Source organism: Squalius cephalus, assembly GCF_949319135.1.
Source record: "Squalius cephalus genome assembly, chromosome: 16".
In the NCBI taxonomy this organism is placed as follows: Eukaryota; Metazoa; Chordata; class Actinopteri; order Cypriniformes; family Leuciscidae; genus Squalius; species Squalius cephalus.
In genome coordinates this window covers 29,819,485-29,843,505 of record NC_137137.1, presented here as the reverse complement: position 1 = coordinate 29,843,505, position 24,021 = coordinate 29,819,485, and the positions used below count along the sequence as shown (strand labels likewise).

General features: G+C 41.0%; 1 protein-coding gene across 8 annotated transcripts in view; it reads right to left on the bottom strand.

Annotated features, from left to right (window-relative positions):
• Positions 1–24,021, bottom strand: part of aak1a (AP2 associated kinase 1a) — a 78,158-nt gene that overhangs the window by 19,631 nt on the left and 34,506 nt on the right. For 3 of the 8 annotated variants that reach the window (XM_079896976.1, XM_079896977.1, XM_079896979.1), the window contains exons 11-14: positions 22,360–22,535; positions 18,160–18,353; positions 15,102–15,280; positions 14,879–14,965 (exon numbers count right to left, since the gene is read on the bottom strand). In XM_079896976.1, the coding sequence (XP_079753102.1) occupies positions 14,879–14,965; positions 15,102–15,280; positions 18,160–18,353; positions 22,360–22,535 (636 nt within the window). Of the gene's footprint in view, positions 1–1,231; positions 1,334–14,878; positions 14,966–15,101; positions 15,281–18,159; positions 18,354–21,625; positions 21,977–22,359; positions 22,536–24,021 lie in introns of all 8 variants that reach the window. The other 5 variants (XM_079896974.1, XM_079896975.1, XM_079896973.1 and 2 more) reach the window with 3 other exon arrangements.

Below are 24,021 nucleotides of genomic sequence, written 5' to 3'. Positions count from 1 at the left end.
ACGTAATTTTTGTTTTGTGCGTATGTTGCTGCGTGTCGTGTATGTCTGTGTGCTCTATTTGTTTCAGGTGTAGAAGTTCGATTGGAGAGTCCGCCTGTCAATCAGCTGACGTAGGATGCTGACGTCTGGGATCGCGCCACCAATCGCCTGTCGCCGGGTAGTTTATGAATGGCTCTGACTTCAATGGCGGCAGTCGAGACAGACTCTGGGTTTGCACACTCTGTGAGGACGGTTCTCTTGTCCGAGAGACCAGTCTGAGAGACTGATCATTGTTTGGGGTTCGCTGCTTTTGTGATCTTGCAGTTAGATCAGTTCTCTTTGTATTTTGTGTTACTCTTGGTAACTTGCACGAATGTGTTTTGTGTTGCCCTTGGTAACTTACGTGCTTGCAGTGCCTTCTAAGTGTTTGTTGCTGTTATGAAATCTTCATCTCAGTTCATCGTTCAACATGGTGTAGACTGGCGGGAGAGGTTGTGAGTCAGGTAAGCACGTCGCGACCTACATTTGCACACGTAGTACTGAGATGTATTAGACACATTAGTGTTAGGAGTGGTGCTATTTATGTATGTTTTTGTTTTAGTTAGTATAGTTTAGTTATAGCGTCTTGTACGCTGAAGATGTTTATTTCTACCTCTTCTGTTGATAGTTAGTTTAACGTTAGTTCTTTAACTTTAGTTAAAGGGGCTTTTTGTTATATTCAGTTTTTTTGATTTAAGCACCACTCTCTTGCTCTTTCCTCTCCCTCAGTTTGTCTGTACTTTTGTTTGCTCTGGTTACGTTGTACGAATTGTAAATATTTATTACTTCATTACTTTTCATTACTTTATTCTTTCATTACTACCTCACTTTATTGCAGTTGAGGAATTAAAAATCTTTCAACTGAGTCATGGGTTGTTGTCTCTTCTTTTTCCATTGCAATTCCTGTTACTGCGGAAACACACACATGCAAAACTGTTGTTACGTCTAATAATTTTCCTAGACAAATGACATCTAATTAACGAGGGACGTAACACAGACGAAGAGATGAAACCGCAGTGGGGTTGTATGAAGAGACAGAAAGGAGTATGTCAGAAATGGGGACGATCCAGGAGTTCCAGGTGTTACTATGAGCTGAACTAAGAAAACAATCACCATTAAAACACCAATGAAGGCCAAGTGAGGCAATTCATCAGTTGTAGGGTTATAGGCAATAAAAACATAAACAACAATAAACAGACAAGCGGCTGGTTACCATGACTACAGTCTGCAGGGCTGAAGGGGTCATTCAAGGGAAGGTCAGGGAGGATCAGGGAGGAAGAGGGCTCTGGAGACTTCAAACCCTCAATCAACTTCTCTACTCCATGAGCGAAGAGGAGACAGTGAGGAGAAGGGAAGAGAGAAGAAACAGTGAGGAGAGGAGAGCGCAAGGAGAAGGAAAGAGAATAAACAGAAAGGAAAGAAAAGATAAGGAGAGGAATGGAGAAGAAATTGGTCAGTGAGGTTGAGAAGAGATGAAAGGAAGAGAGGAGACAAAGAGAAGAATAGACGGTAAAATAAAGAGAATGAGAAGAGGAGAAGGGAACAGAGAAGAAACCGTGAGGAGAGGAGAGAGCAAGGAGAGGAGAGTAAAGAGAGGAGAAAGTGAAAGAGAAGAGAGACAGTGAGGAGGAGATGAGACAAAGAGGAGAAGAGTATAGAGATAGTGAGGAGGATACATTGAGAAGAGGGGACAGAAAAGAGATTGAGACAGTAAGAGGAGAAGACAAGAAAAGAGACAGTGAGGAAAGGATTGAGGGGAGTGAGGGGACAGTAAAGAGAGGAGACAAGTGAGGAGAGAGGTAACAGTGAGGAGAGAGAGGAGAAGAGACAGTGTGAAGAGGAGAAGAGAGAGGTAACAGTGAGGAGAGAGAGGAGAAGAGACAGTGAGGAGAGGAGAAGAGACAGTGAAGAGGAGAAGAGAGAGGTAACAGTGAGGAGAGAGAGGAGAAGAGACAGTGAGGAGAGGAGAAGAGAGTGTGGAGAGGAGAAGAGAGAGGTAACAGTGAGGAGAGAGAGGAGAAGAGACAGTGAGGAGAGGAGAAGAGAGAGGTAACAGTGAGGAGAGGAGAAGAGAGAGGTAACAGTGAGGAGAGAGAGGAGAAGAGACAGTGAGGAGAGGAGAAGAGAGAGGTAACAGTGAGGAGAGAGAGGAGAAGAGACAGTGAGGAGAGGAGAAGAGAGAGGTAACAGTGAGGAGAGAGAGGAGAAGAGACAGTGAGGAGAGGAGAAGAGAGAGGTAACAGTGAGGAGAGAGAGGAGAAGAGACAGTGAGGAGAGGAGAAGAGAGAGGTAACAATGAGGAGAGAGAGGAGAAGAGACAGTGTGGAGAGGAGAAGAGAGAGGAAACAGTGAGGAGAGAGAGGAGAAGAGACAGTGTGGAGAGGAGAAGAGAGAGGTAACAGTGAGGAGAGAGAGGAGAAGAGACAGTGAGGAGAGGAGAAGAGAGTGTGGAGAGGAGAAGAGAGAGGTAACAGTGAGGAGAGAGAGGAGAAGAGAGTGTGGAGAGGAGAAGAGAGAGGTAACAGTGAGGAGAGAGAGGAGAAGAGACAGTGAGGAGAGGAGAAGAGAGAGGTAACAGTGAGGAGAGAGAGGAGAAGAGAGTGTGGAGAGGAGAAGAGAGAGGTAACAGTGAGGAGAGAGAGGAGAAGAGACAGTGAGGAGAGGAGAAGAGAGAGGTAACAGTGAGGAGAGAGAGGAGAAGAGACAGTGAGGAGAGGAGAAGAGAGAGGTAACAGTGAAGAGAGAGAGGAGAAGAGACAGTGTGGAGAGGAGAAGAGAGAGGTAACAGTGAGGAGAGAGAGGAGAAGAGACAGTGTGGAGAGGAGAAGAGAGAGGTAACAGTGAGGAGAGAGAGGAGAAGAGAGTGTGGAGAGGAGAAGAGAGAGGAAACAGTGAGGAGAGAGAGGAGAAGAGACAGTGTGGAGAGGAGAAGAGAGAGGTAACAGTGAGGAGAGAGAGGAGAAGAGACAGTGTGGAGAGGAGAAGAGAGAGGTAACAGTGAGGAGAGAGAGGAGAAGAGACAGTGTGGAGAGGAGAAGAGAGAGGAAACAGTGAGGAGAGAGAGGAGAAGAGACAGTGTGGAGAGGAGAAGAGAGAGGTAACAGTGAGGAGAGAGAGGAGAAGAGACAGTGTGGAGAGGAGAAGAGAGAGGAAACAGTGAGGAGAGAGAGGAGAAGAGACAGTGTGGAGAGGAGAAGAGAGAGGTAACAGTGAGGAGAGAGAGGAGAAGAGACAGTGTGGAGAGGAGAAGAGAGAGGTAACAGTGAGGAGAGAGAGGAGTAGAGACAGTGTGGAGAGGAGTAGAGAGAGGTAACAGTGAGGAGAGAGAGGAGAAGAGACAGTGTGGAGAGGAGAAGAGAGAGGTAACAGTGAGGAGAGAGAGGAGAAGAGACAGTGTGGAGAGGAGAAGAGAGAGGAAACAGTGAGGAGAGAGAGGAGAAGAGACAGTGTGGAGAGGAGAAGAGAGAGGTAACAGTGAGGAGAGAGAGGAGAAGAGACAGTGTGGAGAGGAGAAGAGAGAGGTAACAGTGAGGAGAGAGAGGAGAAGAGACAGTGTGGAGAGGAGAAAAGAGAGGTAACAGTGAGGAGAGAGAGGAGAAGAGACAGTGTGGAGAGGAGAAGAGAGAGGAAACAGTGAGGAGAGAGAGGAGAAGAGACAGTGTGGAGAGGAGAAGAGAGAGGAAACAGTGAGGAGAGAGAGGAGAAGAGACAGTGTGGAGAGGAGAAGAGAGAGGTAACAGTGAGGAGAGAGAGAGAGAATTCCATGAGAGATGGTCACACTTGAATTGAGCTCCTGATAAATTATGATAAAATAAGAATAATTTTACCAAAAAAAAAATGAAAGAAAAGTAGATTTAACAATAAACAACGTCTAGACAAAGTTTTTGTTGAATCGGGACAGATTTTATTTATTTATTTTATTTTTGTCACACCTGAATCTGAGGAAAGTTCAAGAGAAGATCATCACAGGATTACCCTCTACAGAAGAGGATATTCATAATGAAAAGGATAAAGCAACATAAACAACATAACAACTAAGAGGAAAACTTACAAGAAAAAAGAGAGGTAAAGACATTTTGAACAGACAGTGCCATTTCATATCTTTCTGTGTTTTTGCGTAGAAGAACAGCACAAAGAGACATTTTGGACAGAACTGAAAACTTGAACTTTAAAGAAATATTTTTTCCCCTCACAAAATCAGTGAAAGTCATATTTTGCCTGCTTTTTTGGGCTTTTTTATTAATTTTTATCCCTTTATATCGTCACTGAGAGAAAACAAACAAAAAAACTGGCAGTTATTTCAGTTGATGATTGTTTACATTCTAAATCAACTATGACCAGTGCATCCTCCTGGCCCCGCCCCCAGAAGAGTTCATCCTGGCCCCGCCCCCAGAAGAGTTCTGAACACTCCAGCCACAGCGCCAGGCCTAAACTACCCCCATATGTGGAGGCCATCCCACTGCACTATCCTAAAGATGTCACAAATGAATCAGCACGGAAAGTCTACAAAAACAAAAGACTGACAGACAACCCAGAATCACTTTTTGCAGACCTACATAAAGATGGCAGCATAAGTAACCTGATATTCTATACCAACAAGCCCTATGCATGGCACAAGGCCATCATTGCACACTATCCCTCTGCTGAGAGAAAAGGCATATGCGGGGGTTTCCAGCTAAAAATTAGAAATGAGGAAGACACAACAACCACCAATGTAAATATCTACAAAACAACGGGTATAGTGGTGGTAAAAAGCATCAATGGGCTCTTCGAACAAGACTTCCTTTGCATCAAAGACAGAGCACAGAAAGAGACCACTACCATCGACCAACTAATCACTCCTGAGGAGTCAGTCTCCCACACAGATGAGGATCAGACAGAACACAGAGACCATTCGAGCACAGAAGAGACCAAAGACCCCCATCCACACTGCTATTGCACTGACATGAGGGAGAGATTCACAGAGCTAGAGGGAGAAATGGTCCAGCTCAAGGAGATGATCTTCTCCCTGCAAACAGTTCAGACAACAGACCAGACCAGCAACAGCCCCACAGCCAAGCACAGAGAAGGAGACAGCCTCAGGAGAGAGCTGTCTACACTGCAGACCGAGGTGACGGAGCTCCAGCAGGAGAGAGAGGGCTTCAGGGCTCAGCTGGAGACACTGGAAACACAGTTCTTACAACAGACTGAGTTACACAAGGCACAACTAACAGCAATGAGGATAGAAATAAGTGAACTGAGGCAGAACAGAGGAGCACAGCACAGCGAGTCCAGCTCATCAGAGGAACCGGTGGAGCAGGACACTCTTCACAACTCTCAAACAACAGAGATCCAGCACAGCCAGAGTCCTCCTCTCCCATCAGACCCTTTTCTCACCTCACAACCAGCCTCACACTCAGACGACCCCTCCACACCAGCAGAAGGGTCACTACGACCAGAAGTTGCTCTATTAATAGATTCAAACGGGAAATTTATTGATGAAAAGAAGCTTTTTCCCAAACACAGAGTGGCCAAACTCTGGTGTCCGAACACTCAGAGCGCACTCAAATGGCTAAGTGTTGACAAACTGGGATCCCCAAGCCATGTAATAATCCATACCGGCACCAACGATCTGAGAGCCAAACAGGAGAGAGTGGCTACATCACTACAAACAGTGATTGAAAAGGCCTCAACCACTTTCCCAAATGCTAAAATTATCATCTCCACACTGCTGCCCCGAAAAGACTTCCACCCTGACACTATCCAGCGGGTGAATGCCCACCTCTCCCGCTCCTGTGCACTTAAACCAAATGTGCACCTGGCACACCACACCACCCTGGACCCCTCATGCCTCTACGACCATGTCCATCTATACAAGACAGCTGTTCCTGTCTTCGCCAGGACCCTGAAAGATGTGGCCCTGAGTCGGAACCACAACAGCACCAGGAGCAACAGAGTCCAACAACCTCCACCCAGACCTTTAAGAAAACACAGTGTACCCCCAGAGAGACTTCCGTCAAGACAACAACACTCTCACATGCTGAGAGCATCCCAACCAGCACTTGAGCATCTCCTCCCAGCCTTCACACCCTCACATCCAGCACATCAGGCCAGGCCAAAGCCACTCCTGCCGACCCCCTGCCCTCCTCATACCCCGCAGGCCCCGGGCAGACACAGCTACGCTCAGATAGTGAGCAGAACACCCACAGCAGGACCAGTGCAAGACACATCAACAGAGCTAAGAGACATCCGTCAGATGCTCAACCTCATCTGCTCACACCTACTGTCATAGGTCAAAACTTAACACCAAAACTAAGACCCCATGGACAAAAAAGCTTTTATTATTGCATGTTGGAATATTCAAGGCCTGAGATCATCTACCTTTGGCCTCAAAAGCAGAAACCAAGATTTCAATTCAGAAATAAAAAATTCAGACATCATCATCCTGCAGGAGACATGGAGCAGAGGAGACGGACCCACCGGCTGCCCCAAAGGCTACAGAGAACTCATCATCCCATCCAGTAAACTGCCTGGAGTGACACAAGGAAGAGATTCGGGAGGCATGCTTATTTGGTACAAATCAAATCTTGCCCATGCCATCAAAGTAACTAAAACAGGACAATTCTACACATGGTTAGAAATTAATAAGACAGTCACCGCAACAGAGAAAAACATCTTCCTGTGTGCCACTTATATCCCTCCAGCAGAGTCTCCCTATTTTAATGAAGACAGTTTCTCCATTCTTGAAGTAGACATTAATTACTTCCAGTCACAGGGAAGTGTGCTGCTCTGTGGAGACCTGAATGCCAGAACAGGTGAAGAACTGGACACACTTAACTCTCAGGGGGACAGACACCTGCCTGGAGGAGACGTCCTCCCCACACCTATACACACACAGAGACACAATTATGATAAAACAACAAACAAAAGCGGAACACATCTTCTTCATCTGTGTCGCACACTTGGTCTGTTCATAGTCAACGGCAGGCTTCGAGGAGATTCCTACGGTAGATACACCTACAGCTCATCCTTCGGAAACAGTACAGTAGACTATTTTCTGACAGACCTTAACCCAAACTCCCTCAGAGCGTTCACAGTCAGCCCACTAAACCCTCTATCAGACCACAGTAAAATAACCCTCTACTTAAACAGAGCAATGCCCAACCAAGAAGCATCTAAACAAACCCAGCTCCACTCACTTAGAAACATGTATAGATGGAAACAAAACAGTAAAGATACATATCTAAGTACAATTAAACAACCGAAAATTCAAGCCCTATTAGATCAATTCCTTGCCACTCCTTTCCCGCACAATAGTGAAGGTACAAACCTAGCAGTAGACAAGCTGAACAGAATATTTGAGGTATCAGCAACATTATCCAACTTGAAAACCACAAAAAGAAAACCAAAAAGACCACATGCCACTGAGAAATGGTTTGACAACGACTGTAAAAAACTTAGGAAAGAATTAAGAGTCCTATCCAACCAGAAACACAGAGATGCTGACAATGAGAACATCCGTCATCTCTATCATGAAAAACTTAAACAATATAGGAATACTTTAAGAAAGAAAAAAGAACAAAACACAAAAAGTCAGCTCAGGGAAATTGAAGAATCCTTAGAATCCAACCACTTCTGGAAACATTGGAAGACACTAAACAAAACTTACCATCAAGAACTAGCCATCCAGAATGGAGATGTTTGGATAAACCACTTCTCCAACCTCTTTAGTGATATAAACAAAAATCAGGAACAAAATGCCCTGTATGACAAACTAAGGGTTTTAGAATCAACCATCAAAGACTACCAGAACCCCTTAGACTCTCCAATGACACTAGCTGAACTATTAGACAAGATACAAACCCTGAAACTGCAAAAAGCCTGTGGTGTCGATGGCATCCTAAATGAAATGATTAAATACACAGACCACAAATTCAAATTAGCCATTCTCAAGCTCTTCAACATCATCCTGAGTTTAGGTATATTCCCCAACATCTGGAACAAAGGTCTTATTACCCCAATCCATAAAAACGGAGACAGATTTGACCCTAATAACTACCGTGGTATATGTGTAAACAGCAACCTAGGCAAACTCTTCTGCAACATCCTAAACGGCAGACTAGCCCATTTCCTCAGAGACAGAAATGTCCTGAGCAAATGTCAAATTGGCTTCCAACCTAAATATCGCACATCAGACCATATATACACTCTCCATACCTTAATCGACAAGCAAGTCAACCAAAACAAAAGTAAAATTTTCTCATGCTTTGTTGACTTCAAAAAAGCTTTTGACTCCATTTGGCATGAAGGTCTTTTCCTTCAATTAATCCAGTGCGGCATCGGAGGAAAAACATATGACATCATCAAATCAATGTACACAAACAACAAATTTGCAGTTAAAATTGGTAATAAACACACAGAATTCCTCCCTCAGAGTCGTGGAGTGAGACAGGGCTGCAGCTTAAGTCCCACGCTGTTCAATATCTACATCAATGAGCTGGCGAGAGCTCTGGGTCAGTCTGCGGCACCTGGCCTTACTCTACTGGACACTGAGGTCAAGTGCCTTCTGTTTGCTGATGATCTGGTGCTGCTGTCTCCCACTAGAGAGGGTCTACAGCAGCATCTAGACCTCCTGCACAACTTCTGTCAGTCATGGGCCCTGGCAGTTAACCCCAAAAAGACAAAAATAATGATTTTCCGAAAAAGACCCAGCCGCCACGACCAGCATCATAGTTTTACATTGGACAACATGCTCCTCGAACACACGCACGACTACACTTACCTTGGCATAAATATTAGCAACACAGGAAATTTTAAAAAAGCTGTTAACGACTTGAGAGACAAGGCACGGAGAGCCTTTTACGCTATTAAGAGAAATATCCAAATTGACATCCCAATCAGAATCTGGCTAAAAATAATCAAGACAGTAATCGAGCCCATCGCGCTGTACGGGTGTGAAGTCTGGGGTCCACTCACAGACCAAGAGTTCACCAAATGGGACAAACACCCAATAGAGACTCTGCAGACCGAGCTGTGCAAAATCTTGCTTCGAGTTCAGCGCAAAACCCCAAACAATGCCTGTAGAGCAGAATTAGGATTATACCCCCTTGTGATAACCATTCAAAAAAGAGCCATTAAATTCCATGCCCACTTAAAAAATAGCGATGAACAGACCCTCCATCACAAAGCCCTGACCCACCAAGAGCTGAAGCCAGAGAGAAACGCCCTCGGCCGACTGGTCTCAGAGCTGATGTCACAAACTGACAATAAAAACATAGCCAGACCAAACCAAATCATTAAAACACAAAAAGAAAAATACCTCAAACATTGGACAGACGCAACAGACAAACAGAGTAAACTGGAATGCTATTTGGCCCTAAACAGAAGATATGAATTGGCAGGATACCTGAGTGAAGTGAGCGACCCTAAACTGAGGAAAGTCTTGAGCATGTACAGACTCAGTGACCACAGTCTGAGCATAGAGACGGGCAGACACAGGCAGAGCTGGCTGCCGAGGGAAGAGCGACTGTGCCCTCACTGCTCAGAGAATCAAGTGGAAACAGAGCTACACTTCTTGACTTCCTGCCCCAATTATACAAACATTAGAGACACTTTCTATCCCCTTTTCACAACCCACCAGAAAGACTTCCATCAGAAATCAGACATGGACAAACTCCCACTCCTGCTTGGAGAAAGCCCAGCGAGCTCAGCCCTGGCTGCCCGGTACGTGAGGTCCTGTCACGACCAAAGAGCCTCCAGCAGGACAGAGCTACCAACTGTATAAATATTAGAAGATTAGACATTTTAGTGCTATGTTTATTTTCATGTAATTTCTATTTTCTTTTTATTATTATTTATTTATTTACTTTTATTGTATTATTTATTGTTATGAATGCTTTGGCAATGTAAAGATTTCTTTCACCATGCCAATAAAGCTATTTGAATCTTGAATCTTGAATCAGTGAGGAGAGGAGAAGAGAGTGTGGAGAGGAGAAGAGAGAGGTAACAGTGAGGAGAGAGAGGAGAAGAGACAGTGAGGAGAGGAGAAGAGAGAGGTAACAGTGAGGAGAGAGAGGAGAAGAGAGTGTGGAGAGGAGAAGAGAGAGGTAACAGTGAGGAGAGAGAGGAGAAGAGACAGTGAGGAGAGGAGAAGAGAGAGGTAACAGTGAGGAGAGAGAGGAGAAGAGACAGTGTGGAGAGGAGAAGAGAGAGGAAACAGTGAGGAGAGAGAGGAGAAGAGACAGTGTGGAGAGGAGAAGAGAGAGGTAACAGTGAGGAGAGAGAGGAGAAGAGACAGTGAGGAGAGGAGAAGAGAGTGTGGAGAGGAGAAGAGAGAGGTAACAGTGAGGAGAGAGAGGAGAAGAGACAGTGAGGAGAGGAGAAGAGAGAGGTAACAGTGAGGAGAGAGAGGAGAAGAGAGTGTGGAGAGGAGAAGAGAGAGGTAACAGTGAGGAGAGAGAGGAGAAGAGACAGTGAGGAGAGGAGAAGAGAGAGGTAACAGTGAGGAGAGAGAGGAGAAGAGACAGTGAGGAGAGGAGAAGAGAGAGGTAACAGTGAAGAGAGAGAGGAGAAGAGACAGTGTGGAGAGGAGAAGAGAGAGGTAACAGTGAGGAGAGAGAGGAGAAGAGACAGTGTGGAGAGGAGAAGAGAGAGGTAACAGTGAGGAGAGAGAGGAGAAGAGACAGTGTGGAGAGGAGAAAAGAGAGGTAACAGTGAGGAGAGAGAGGAGAAGAGACAGTGTGGAGAGGAGAAGAGAGAGGAAACAGTGAGGAGAGAGAGGAGAAGAGACAGTGTGGAGAGGAGAAGAGAGAGGTAACAGTGAGGAGAGAGAGGAGAAGAGACAGTGAGGAGAGGAGAAGAGAGAGGTAACAGTGAAGAGAGAGAGGAGAAGAGACAGTGTGGAGAGGAGAAGAGAGAGGTAACAGTGAGGAGAGAGAGGAGAAGAAACAGTGAGGAGAGAGAGGAGAAGCGACAGTGAGGAGGAGAGGAGACTCAGTTATGAGCAGAGAGAGGAAACAGTAAGGACAGGAGAGTATACAGTGTGGAGAGGAGATTTAAGTCAGTGGAGTCCAATCCTGCTCCTGGAGGGACAATGTCCTGCAGAGTTAAGCTCGGACCTGCTCCAAAACACCTGCCTGAAAGTTTTAGTAGAGGTCCTGAAGACCTTGATTAGCTGTTTCAGGTGTGTTTAATTAGGGTAGGAGCCAAACTCTGTAGGCCAATGTCCCTCCAGGAGCAGGACTGAGTCAAGTCAAAACTGTTGCTTACAAGGAAAAATAACATTTATTTAGACAGTTTCAGCATTAATCATAGATAATCCTGTAGAAAAAAAAAAAACAAGAATGCAAGAGCACAAACTAACTGAAAACCCAACAACATCCCTTTAAAACAAATAACAGAAAGACAATAGAGAATGAGAGTAGTTATGTTCAGCATGGCATACTACTTGCTCTCTTTCTTAGCCAAATGGCCAACCACATTTGCTAGAACATGCAGTATAAAACAGAGCACACTCAAACTATTCTGGACTTGTGTGGCAGAAAGGTTCTCAGCCCTGTTCCTGGGGCCCGAGCACTGCACATTTTGAACATCTCATTTGTCTGATTAGGGATAGATTCAAAATGTGCAGTTTTGTGGAGTGGGTTCCAGTAACAGGATTGCGAACCACTGGTGTAGTCCACTACAGTTTAAAACAAACGTATTATTCGTGTTAGACAGACAATCCATACTTCACAGGCTCAGGGTTATAGCTCAAGCAGAGCGAAGGTACAGTACTCAACTACCAGACAAGCTATTAGTTAAACTGGCAAACGTTTGTAATGGTGCAACTATCATGGTTTCATTCAACCAGATGCATGCGGATCAGTTGAGAATCGGACTCTTCGTTACAATGCTGGTCTTACTCACAGTCTTTATGATCGAAAGGAGGACTTTGGGATGAGGGTATGGGGAGAGAAGGGGGGAACTCAGGTCACAGAACAGCAGAACGCTCGCTTTCCCCCTTTCACTAAGGCAGAGAGCAAACCATCAGCCTTTAAACATAAATGAATCAAGGATGGTCTTCAAATCTTAGAGAACACCACTCCTTCTCTGAGTAAACAGACTCAACAAGGGTGTTGTGAACGGTTGCCAGGGCATAGCTACATAGATTCTTGGGCATTCTGAGTGGCTTTTAATCATATTGTTACGCAATTGCTAAGGTTTTCCGAGATGATTACTTACAGGACTCATTGGTCCCTAGATACGGCTACTGACTATTGTTGGGAAAAGTGTGTGTCAGATCTCCATGGAGCTACGGTACACATGATTGCCAATTTCATGACCTTGTATCCTTCAGCTCTCAAAAGGTTTACCTGTGCCTTAAATTTACCCAGCATGATCTGGTGTGTGTCATCAGATTCAGAGGATTACCAGACTGTGCTTATGTAAGACTTTCAAGCGTTAATCCACCCTCTGTGCTTTCTGCTGAGAATCATCACACTTTTACATTCTCATTCACACTAAAAATCAAAAAGATAAAATAACATTTAAAAGAAAATGTATGCACCATAATGTGCCATTATATACAGTGTAGTAGAATATGTTGTTTAAATATAATTGTCTTTTTTGGTTAAATGGCAATGTGAGATGCATGGCACTTTTCACAAATATCATTAAAAATGAGAACCTGTAATTCTTACAAACCAAATACATCAATGATAAATTAATACTAAATAACAGTAACACTCGAATGCTTCACAAAAAGGCCATGAAACAGTGTACCATATTTGTGGAGAGTGGTATATATTTACTTAAGGCTTTTATTATTTTTCATTGTTATATTACTATAAACATTGAACAACCCACCACAAACATATAACCCATCAAACCTCACTGATCCTTGCGAAATCTCAAATTTGCTTCCATTTAACATATTTGATGTGTTATGTTTGTGTGTTGATCAATGTTTTTATGTTAATGAATGCCTAAATTAAATCTGTTCATCATATAAAGTGATTGTGTGTCTTCCGAAGACTGATTAAACCATTCAGTTCATATGGATTACTTTAATGTTTTTGAATCTCTAAAATGTAGCAGGAATGGACTGGAGAAATCACTCAGGTTTTATTAAAAATATCTTCATTTGTGTTTCAAAGAAAAGTCTCATGGGTTTGGAAAGACTTGAGGGTAAGAATGATGACAGAATACTCTTTTTTTTTTTTTGGAGGGTGAACCCTTTAAGTCCATTACCATGTGACAGATAAGAGTGTTCTAAGAAGTTGCTAGGGCATTGCTAATCAGTCGCTTACAGACACATTTTTAGAAGAGCCCAGGCCCCAAGCCTCTATGGCTGCGTTTACACTTGGCATTAACATGCGACCTGTATCCAGATGTTGTCCACATACACATTGAAAAGACAAGTGTAAACGCGCTTCTGATCGGAATGTTATCCGATCAGTGTGTTCAGGTTCGGAGGTAGTCGAGGACGCATTGTGATCGGATCTCAGTGTAATGTAAACACAATCCAGCCATCGTGTCTGCATTCACAGGAGGACGTCACACAAACCCCCCCCAATGCCATTATTCCCCCTCCTCTCTCCGGAACTGAGAGCGGTGTGGTCTTGCGATACAGTCGAGTGCGAAGTACATCGCAAATATACTGAAATGTTTGCTTTAGCACCCTAAAGTTGCAGAACCATTCATTTTCTGTAAAGAACTCGCATTTTTCCCACCACAACCATTTCCATTACGGCAACTATCCACAATTATTAGTACTTGCAGCCTCTTCATCCTCCTCATTTTGCGAGATTTGTAAAATGTCCCCCAACTGAAAACTGTTTTTAAAAGAAAACCCACCACTTTGCACCGGAGCCATTTTTTTTTTTTTTCACGAGAATACGAGATCCGATCTGTTATCCAGATACAGAAGCCACTTGATGTGGAAAGGTGTAAACGCAGCCTATGATATTCTGGTCTTTGGATATGGCTCGGGTTCCTCCTCCTATGCAAGTCTATGGGATTTTGATAGTTTTACCGTCAACTAGGAGAAAGCTGTAAGACTGATCACTTTAGTAAACAAATAAGACTCCTCAATAAGCCGCAATCTTTCAAACATCATTCATGTCTGTAGCGTAAACGGCGGTTCAGGATGAGTTACAGTACATACCAAAGTTTGTCTAAATCCCTAACCCTAAATTGGAGAAATAGTGAAAAAGTATCACAAAAGTTTCACTACAAAAAAAAAAACCTTCAAAGAGAAACTACACCTTTTAAAAGGTCTTAATCACCCAATAACAATCTTGATCAGAATTTACCCTTTAATTGATTACTGACAAGGGTCCGCAATGTTTCCAAGAACCCAGGTGGAAATAGAGTGCCATATCTGTCTTTATCTCTATAAATAGGAAGAGGAAAGGCTTATCACAAGGCTGCTAGCAGGTGAATGCACGCTACTTTATTTCTGGAAAGCTAGAAGAGGTCAAGAACATTTAATGCCTTTTTAAAGTCTCTCAAAAGACTTTGAAAGTGAATCAACATTCACAACCCATTTGACTTCTGCAACGTGGCATGTTTCTGGGTGAAACAGGATATTCAACACAAAAATGTAGGGTGGGACTTGATCCATTGGGAATAACAAGGATTGTGAAAAACTGGCATTCCATTTCCAGAGTTCGCAGTAAATTGTGGAGGACTATCCCCCATCCCGAAAATCTGGCAGCACCCGTTGGTTGAATCTGTTCCAGGTTCAGTAGAAGTTAACAGCATTTGTGGCATCACATTGCTTTGAAAGTGGAAATCAAACTACTTTTGCAATGCAGTTCTGTCTTAAGCATTAACAGACTCCCAGCAAGCACTGGGACAGACAGAGAGACAGACAGAGAGAGTGATAAACAGACTGTACCTCCTCCCTGGAGAAAGCCTTTATTGGAAGACACAGACTGCAACCCAGGAATCAGATTTTCAGGACAGGATCTCTCTGCCATCTTAGCTGGAAACACAGACACAAGTATTACTTAAGTCTCTCTGTAGAGGTTTGCTTAAATAAAGTGTGCAGTATAACTAAAATAAATATTGTGCTAAAATTACTTTGAGTACTTGATTTCAAACGAAAACATTGGATTTACCATCCAATTTGGCAAAATCCTTGTTAAGCAGCTCTTCTGCTGTGAGTTTGGAGAAGTTGTCATCGCCAAAAGGGTTCCAGGACGCTGAGGCTCCAGCTGAGGGTCCCGAAGCCTCCCCTGACTGATAAACACTCTGCTGTGATGAACATGGAGAACCAGAGGGAGTGGTGCTAGCTGACCTACAGCCGTGAGGGAAAAAAACAAAACAATGCAAACTTTAAAAAGTTCCACTTCAAGGTTTCTTGCACCAAAACTCAGAATTTGGTTTTGATGTCAATTTTTCTCTCTTATAATTAAAAAGGTTGCTTTTGCTACTGTACCTTTAAGGTGGTTATGCCATAACCATGACTAATTCTAAGACATTGGTCTGTCTGGGGAGCATCACTCCACAATAAATATATAAAACAGCAGTGTGCTACATTGTTCTCACATGATCTCAGCATGTTGCATGAGAGCGGTGTCAAGTCTTGAAAATAAAAACTATTTGCATTTTCAATTTGATTTTGTGTAAAAAGATCATTACACATCAAGCCGACGGTCGGCTGATGTAGGGTTGTTGCTGAGCATCTGGTGGCACAGTTTTTTGCAGTGTGTTCTGGCACTAGTAACCCCATCTGAGCCTTTTCGGCCAACTGAGTGTGTTGAATTGCAGTCAAAAACATTGGTGAGAGAGATAAATCTGATTGGCCTTCAACCTTTAGCAATCAAAAAATAATCAGTCAACCCTGCTGAAAAAAATATTAAACAGCTTAACCCTGTTCGGTGCTGTTCGGTCAAATTTTAAAAATTTACGTTTACGGTCGAAAAATTTTACGTTTTTTATTTTTTTACTTCATCGGAATGGTACAAAACTTGGTAAAGGTTTTGGCACTTGCTATGTGAACACTAGGGTGGTCCTTATCAAGTCCAATTTTTTTTTGTGCAAAATGTTAGTGTCTTAACCTTTTAAACTGTTCCTTTTAACTTCAAAATTAGAAATATGCAAAAATGTTGACAAAAAAAAAAGATATTTAGAGGTAGCTCAATCATGTGGAAGATTGCCTATGTTAAGCTGTGCGCCGTTATTGTGATATGCAAGTAATACTAAAAGTTGCTGCAAATGAACTACATTTTATTGAAATCAGAGCAACACTGACATGACAACAATGACAACAATCTCAAAAAAGCACAAAGTTTTCAACAATCCCTCATTTCTGATGCTCAGCAGCCAGTGTTGACTTTTTGCAGTCTGGATAGATCCGTCGGTGATCTTCCACCACATGAAGGAGAAACTGCAGTTGTTCTTCAGAGTGTGTGAGATAGCCACTGTATTCTTGAATCAGAGCCACTCCTCTCTCAGCGTGATCATTGACTACTTTCATTGCATGGTTGCCTGTGCCTCCTGATAATCTGCTTGATTCGGCCAAAGTTCCGGGTCAATTTCAAGGAACGTAATGTAATTTTTTAAATAAAAAAATGTGCTCTAAACCCAAACAATAACCAAGGTGATCATCAATAGAAATATGTATTGATTCCACCAGGAAAGGTAAATCTGCTAAACCGGGTCATGGATGGATTAATTTGGATTTAGTTTCTACAATAAGTAAACTGAGATATGTATCTAAAATACATATTTAGGAATATATGGTGCATTAGATGCTTTTATGGAGATTTTTTTTGGAATTTTACTAGCCAGGTACAATACCAAATCAAATTATCTGTTTTTACGAAAATCATCAAAATCTCAGAAAGTTTAAAGCTATTGAGCTACCAGTAATTTATTATGTTACTGCCATAAAAATTGGCATGCTGTATTTTCTTATATAAAGGAACAATTTGAAGGGTTAAGAGTAGGGTTGCAAAGGGGCGGTAAATTTCCATGGGAAGTTAAGCTGGGGAATTTTGGAAATATTCATTACCACGGCAACCGCTTACCTCTCTGAAAGTAACTGTACACATAAGAGACGGATAGATACATTATTTAAGGTTATTTCTATTTGTTAGAATATTGATATATGAACTTGTTGTCAAGTAAGCCCCGTTGCGAGCATGTCTAAACTTTCAGTGTGCTGCACTGCTCTAGTTGACTTCTGCACCTTCCCCCCCGAAAATATCACGTTAATTTTGAAAACGTAGGCTAATTCCTTTTGTGGATCCTCTTGGTCATTCTTCATGTTTCTTTGACAAATATCAGTGTCTCAGTCTCACACACGCTGCACGTGAGTTAACCACGCCTACTAATTTTCATGTCGCGGTATACACAGAATAAAAAAATCTGTTACGGTTGACAATTTCTTCCGCGGTAACGATATATACCGTCATACCGCCCAGCCCTACTTATGTGGTAAATAAAGTTATGCTAGCTTATTTAGCATCTAACTTATCAGCTTGCTATCTACTAGATGAATACATTTGTATGTGATATTTGCAATTTAAACATTTAATAAATATATTTCCCCATAATATCATCAAAACTTACTTCACTTTGTTTAGTCCACAGGCTCAAATGTGTGCCTTTAATAGTCTTGTGCTTTGGGCTTCTGTACATGTGATGGAGGCATGCACAGTGCCAGTAGGGGGTGTGGTCTCAATAGCCATGCAGTAAGCAGTGTGCTATGTGCTTGTGATTGAGGAATGGCATGGATATTCAAGTGTATTTGAATGGCATCTGTTTGTTTTAGTCAAGATTATGCTAAAATATACTTTCCTCAACTATATTTAAGTTCGCTATGAAGAGCCAACCCTCAACTTTGAAAATTCCCAGTTTATTCCCGTTTATTCCCATACATTCCTGTTAATTCCCTTAAATTCCCATTAATTCCCATGGAAAGTTTCCATCTTTGAAAATTCCCAGAATTTTGCAACCCTAGTTAAGAGCATGACAATTGGATACTTTAAAAATAAGGACCACCCTAGTGAACACACACACACAAAAATCATGGACTTGATTTGAAAAGGTTAAATGGTCCTGAAAAAAATAGTCACACTTATACTGTTCGCGGTCAAAAATGACTGCTACTGTCAATGTAAAGTTAAAACTGAAGTATAACATTATTGATAAAGTATTTTCTTGATTTACTTGGACTTATTAAGGCTGGCCTCTGCAGCAGCAGCTTGAAGCAGTTGAGTGGACTTGCTCACAGGAACTCCAAATATGGTGCTGTGTGTGACATCACTCAGAATTCGTCTGTGGCCTCCCTTTGGGGCGGTCTTAGGAGAAGAGGGTGGAGTCAAAGATCCGACTTTATGCATCCCACGACTTCCAGCGATGGACTTTTACAGAAATAAAGGAATAAAGACAAAGTAACATTAAAGCCTGTGGAAGCTGAAGAATATTTTTAAGGAAATTTAATTTCTGAAATTGCAAAAGAGTCATTTCTGTCTTTGAAAGGTACAGAAAGAGAGCTTAAAAAAAAGAAGACAAATCTGATATCTCACTGATTTGTTGAAAAAAGTTGATCTATGAAATGAGAAAATGCCAAAGGTTCACCTTTGAAAGGTTAAATGTCTGTTGTTAGATGAATGGAACATTTGATTTATTCACCCTCATGTCATTCCAGATTCGTATGATGATTTTTTTTGTCCACAATGGAAGTGGATATGGACTTGGGCTATTGTGCTCCAAAAATGACAAAAACACCAGAAAGCCTCATTGAAGTATTCCATATGATTCATGTTCTGTATTTCAGCTCTTTGGAAGCTTTGGGAACAGACCGAAATGTAAGTCGTTATTCATTGAAAATCTTCTAAAACTCCTTTGCCATTGCCCTCAAATCTTTGTGCCAAACTTAGGTGTTGCGACCAATATACAAACACAAATTAAACTTAAGAATAGAGCAGAGGGCTTTTCCCTCAATCACATTTTTTAATTTGTTCAATTTAAAACTGAATTTTGGTATTTAAAATACTTTATGTGAATATTCTGCTAAACTTCTCCTTTCATATTTTACAAAAGAACAACAAATGAGATGTGTTTGGAATGACATGAGAGTTAACAAAGATGAACTTCAGATGTGTCATGACAAAGATATAGATTTTAGTCAGGGTAGTGCCATGTATAATTTTTGACAGAAATTAAAACGAGGCTGTCAGGGATAGACGTGCTGCTATCAGTGGATTGTACTGTTGTGCTGTGCCAGTTGTCCAGCTGACGAAACCATTTCCGTGAAATATTTAATTAAATAAATATGTAAATATGACAAGTCAAGTCAAGTCTCCATTTATATAACGCTTTTTATAATATGGATTGTTTCAAAGCAGGAAATGAATGCAACAATTGATTGTTTTGGCTTTACAGCAGCTCTAGAAGAAAGTCATTGTCTAGTTTAAGTAAATTTTTGATTGATCAATTTCCGTTGGAAAAATCATTAATTATAAACTTATCAACTGAAAAGTGTTTGCAGTGTTTGCGGTGTCTCAAAACGAATCGGTTCAAAGTAAACACTGATCCACACGAACATCATCTCTGCATCTGCTCTGAGTTTGGGTCGTTTTAAGGTACTTTAAGAACACAACATGCGCCAACCATCTTTCCATACATGTAAGTTCTTATAAACAAAGAAGAGGTTTTTCGGTTTCCCTGCAATTTCGTCAAAATAAAAACTTGAAATGAAGTCATATAAGACATAATAATTTTACAGCTGATATAAAATTCAAATACTATATTCTTTCTTAAATACTTCTTTTTTTTTTTTTTTTTTTTTTTTTTTACAGTTAAACATTACAATAGTATATATATACACAGGTGCTGGTCATAAAATTAGAATATCATCAAAAAGTTGATTTATTTCAGTAATTCCGTTAAAAAAGTGAAACTTGTATATTATATAGACTCATTACATGCAAAGTGAGATATCTCTAGCCTTTATTTGTTATAATTTTGATGATTATGGCTTACATCTTATGAAAACCACAAAATCAAAATCTCAGAAAATTAGAATATTACATGAAATCACACAGTAATTACACAGTGATACCATGGTCATTGAACCAGGTTTAGGTTATTCTGGCAGTGTGGGCAGGTGCAAATCCTGCTGGAAAATGAAGGAAGCATGAAGTGCTCTGGAAATGTCCTGGTAGACGGCTGCGTTGACTCTGGATTTAATAAAGCACAGTGGACCAAAGTCCTCTTTTCTGATGAGAGCAAATTTTGCATCTCATTTGGAAACCAAGGTCCCAGAGTCTGGAGGAAGAATGGAGAGGCACACAATCCAAGATGCTTGAAGTCCAGTGTGAAGTTTCCACAGTCTGTGTTGGTTTGGGGAGCCATGTCATCGGCTGGTGTTGGTCCACTGTGCTGTCCACTCAACGCAGCTGTCTACCAGGACATTTCCAGAGCACTTCATGCTTCCTTCAGCAGACAAGCTTTATGGAGATGCTTCCTTCATTTTCCAGCAGGATTTGCACCGGCCCACACTGCCAAAAGAACCAAAACCTGGTTCAATGACCATGGGATTACTGTGTGTAATTACTGTGTGATTTCATGTAATATTCTAATTTTCTGAGATTTTGATTTTGTGGTTTTCACAAGCTGTAAGCCATAATCATCAAAATTATAACAAATAAAGGTTTGAGATATCTCACTTTGCATGTAATGAGTCGTTATAATATACAAGTTTCACTTTTTTAACGGAATTACTGAAATAAATCAACTTTTTGATGATATTCTAATTTTATGACCAGCACCTGTATATATATATGCTTTTTATTTAGTATTTTTTATTTATTTAGTAGTAATAGTAGTTATGGAAGCTTGTTTCCACCACAGAATAAATCAATTTAAAAAATAATTACGGTACAACTTTTTCCTCTCACCATTCTGACTTTATAAATCGCAATTCTGACTTTTTTTTCTCTCAAATGTGAGATATAAACTCGCACTGTGAGTTATAAAGTCCAATTCTGAAGTCAGTGAGTATTTTTTGGGCTTTATAACTCACAATTGCAAGTTTATATCTCACATTTGAGAGAAAAAAAAAAGTCAGAATTGTGAGATAAAAAAATCGCAATTACCTTTTTTATTTTTTATTCTGTGGCGGAAACAAGCTTCCATAACTACTAGTACTACTAAAAAATATATATATATATTACTATTGTAATGTTTAACTGTAAAATAAAAAAACAAGTATTTAAGAACGAATAGTATTTGAATTGTATATCAGCTGTAAAATTAAAGTAAAATTATTATTATTATCAATCCTGGAGACCTAGTTGAGTTTACAAATTAGATTTGATTTAGGACCTTTATGCAGTACATGCCATTGTAAAGACTATACGTCTATATCTCACAGCTTCATTTTCATCTAAATAAAATTCAATAAGACGACAGCCCTGACTAAGGTCTATTATATAGAACGACTCCACTTGTGTTGTACATGACACCAGCCCTGCAGGTATAATTATACAGTAACTGTCAACAAATACTGATTTTATGACAATGTATGCAAGTTTTGCGGTGCATGGCAAGTCAACAAGCGGAGGATAAAGGCTCTAGAAAGCAAAGAGAATCACTCTAACAGAACAGACACAGATGTTGGGAGGGTTACCCTCTGCACTGGGTCCACTTCAGAGTCAGCGGATGGCGCTGAGGTGGTTTTAGGTGGAGGAGGGGTGGAGGCATGAGCTGAAGGGGGTGGAGGTGCCATAGCTTTGGTTTTAGGTTGGGCCGAGATATCACCATCTACGTTATTACTATGTGAACACTCTGCAGGCGGAGCTGGGGCCGTTGCTTTGCTTTTTGTCTGTGCGGTTGCTGATAATGTCAAGAGGTTGGTTTGAGGGTGGTGTATGGGTGGAGGGGGAGCCCTATTCTTAGGTTTAGAGTGTGTAGAAACAGGGGTGGAGGATGATGCAACCGTTTGTGCAGGTATGGCGCTCGTCTGCGTTGAGTGATGCTGCTAAAATAGGAGGTAGGTGCAACAATTGACATCATTTCTTCTTTTTGCAAATGTAAAAATTCAAATCCACTACATAGCGTTTCAGAGATGATTATTCTTAAGTTCACATGAAATCAAAATCACAACCTGTTTTACTTCCATAATGTGACATATTTATGAGGAAAATAGGGTATTCGATGAGGGGAAAAATGCAAGGTAGGACTTAATTTGATCCATCTGGATTTGATTAGCTTATGAAAAGAGCGTTTGCAGAGGATAAAGTTCACAGTGAGACATAAATGTGTAGTAAGAAAGTAAATATGGTCAATTCTGATTTCATGTTGACTTTAAATTATATTATTTTTAAGATTATTTCCACATTGTTTTTTTTTTGTAGCAGTTACCTGTTGTTGAGCAGTAAAGAAGGCTGTATTTTGCTGCTGTACAAACAGTTGTGTGTGCTGGGGTGTGGTCTGCGGTGGAGAGGGCGTGGCCTGTATTGGAATAGGAGTGGCTTGTTGCTGAGCGACAGGAACCTGTGATTGGGCAAGAGAAACAGGCTGGGAAGCCATGTTAACACCTGTGAACAAATAGAAAAACACAATAAAAACACAAATTAAATTAAAAAATAAAACCACAATATTCACAATGTCATTTAATGTGATATTTCCAGTAAGAATTTTTTTCTTTTTCCTTTTTTTTTTTTAAATCTGTCTCTATTCAATATCTATCTATCTATCTATCTATAAATTACAGAAACGTCTGTCTGTCTGTGTGTGTGTCTGTCTGTCTGTTAACCACATATCTCTTGAACCGTTAGTCCGATGGATTTCAAACTTGACAGGTGTCTCGCTACGGTCACGAGTAAGTGCAGTGCCAAGTTTGACGTTGTTTGGATGAGAAATGCTAAAGATATGGTTAAATATATCATTTTTAAAAGGTTGTGGTTTAAAAATAAACATTCTGACATTAGAGAGTTGTATCGGTCAAAGAAGCCCCAAGAAGATTGTGGTTTAAAAATAAACATTCTGACAATCTGTCAGCTACACTGTTTACTTCTGAATATTATAGTTTGGTTCCAAAATGTGATAAATCCACTGATCTATATAGAATGACATTATATAGATCAGTGGATAAATCCATTTTGATTAATTTGAGTAAAAATGTGTTTTCTTTACCAAGAAACCAACAATTACTAAAAACACACACAAAAACTGATTTTGCACGGGCATTTTGCACTGCTCCCTGAATCGACACGCTTATTCATTTGTGGATGTTAACTGAATCTGTAAGTCAGCTATGCTGTTTACTTCTGAATATTATATTTCATTCTGGTGCGCTTAACGTTATCGCTACTGTGTAATAGTAGCCTATGCTATTCACCAACTAAACATATCCTATTCAATGCGTTCACAGTCTCTTTCACGGGCATCATTTGTAGTAGCCTATACACAAACTGTTTACTCAAGCATAGCGTTTTCGGAGTTCACTGTGTGCTTTCTACCATGCACAAATAAAAATGTCACTGAACTTTTGCTGTGTAATTGTAACTATGAGCACTCAAACACACCAAACCAACAATTACTAAAAACACACACAAAAACTGATTTTGCACGGGCATTTTGCACTAGCACTTAGAAGATGGTGGTATACATAAACACTCAGTCAGCTACACTGTTTACTTCTGAATATTCTAGTTTATTCACAGCCATCATTTGTAGTAACCTAGCCTGATCCCCGAATTCAATGCGTTCACAGTCTCTTTCACGGGCACCAAACCAACAATTACTAAAAACACACACAAAAACTAATTTTGCACGGGCATTTTGCACTAGTACTTTAAATAGCTCTAATCCACAGCAGGGTATACATATTAAGTCAGCTTATTCCCCCACAAACAACAACAACAACAATTCTCTACTTGAAGTCCTGAAGAAACTTACTGTTATTATTTATTACTCAGCATTTTTTGTAATTCTACACAGTATTTTAATCAGCAAGTTATGGTCAACAGGTTAATGTGTTTACATGACATATTCCAAATATACATACATCATACAAAGTGT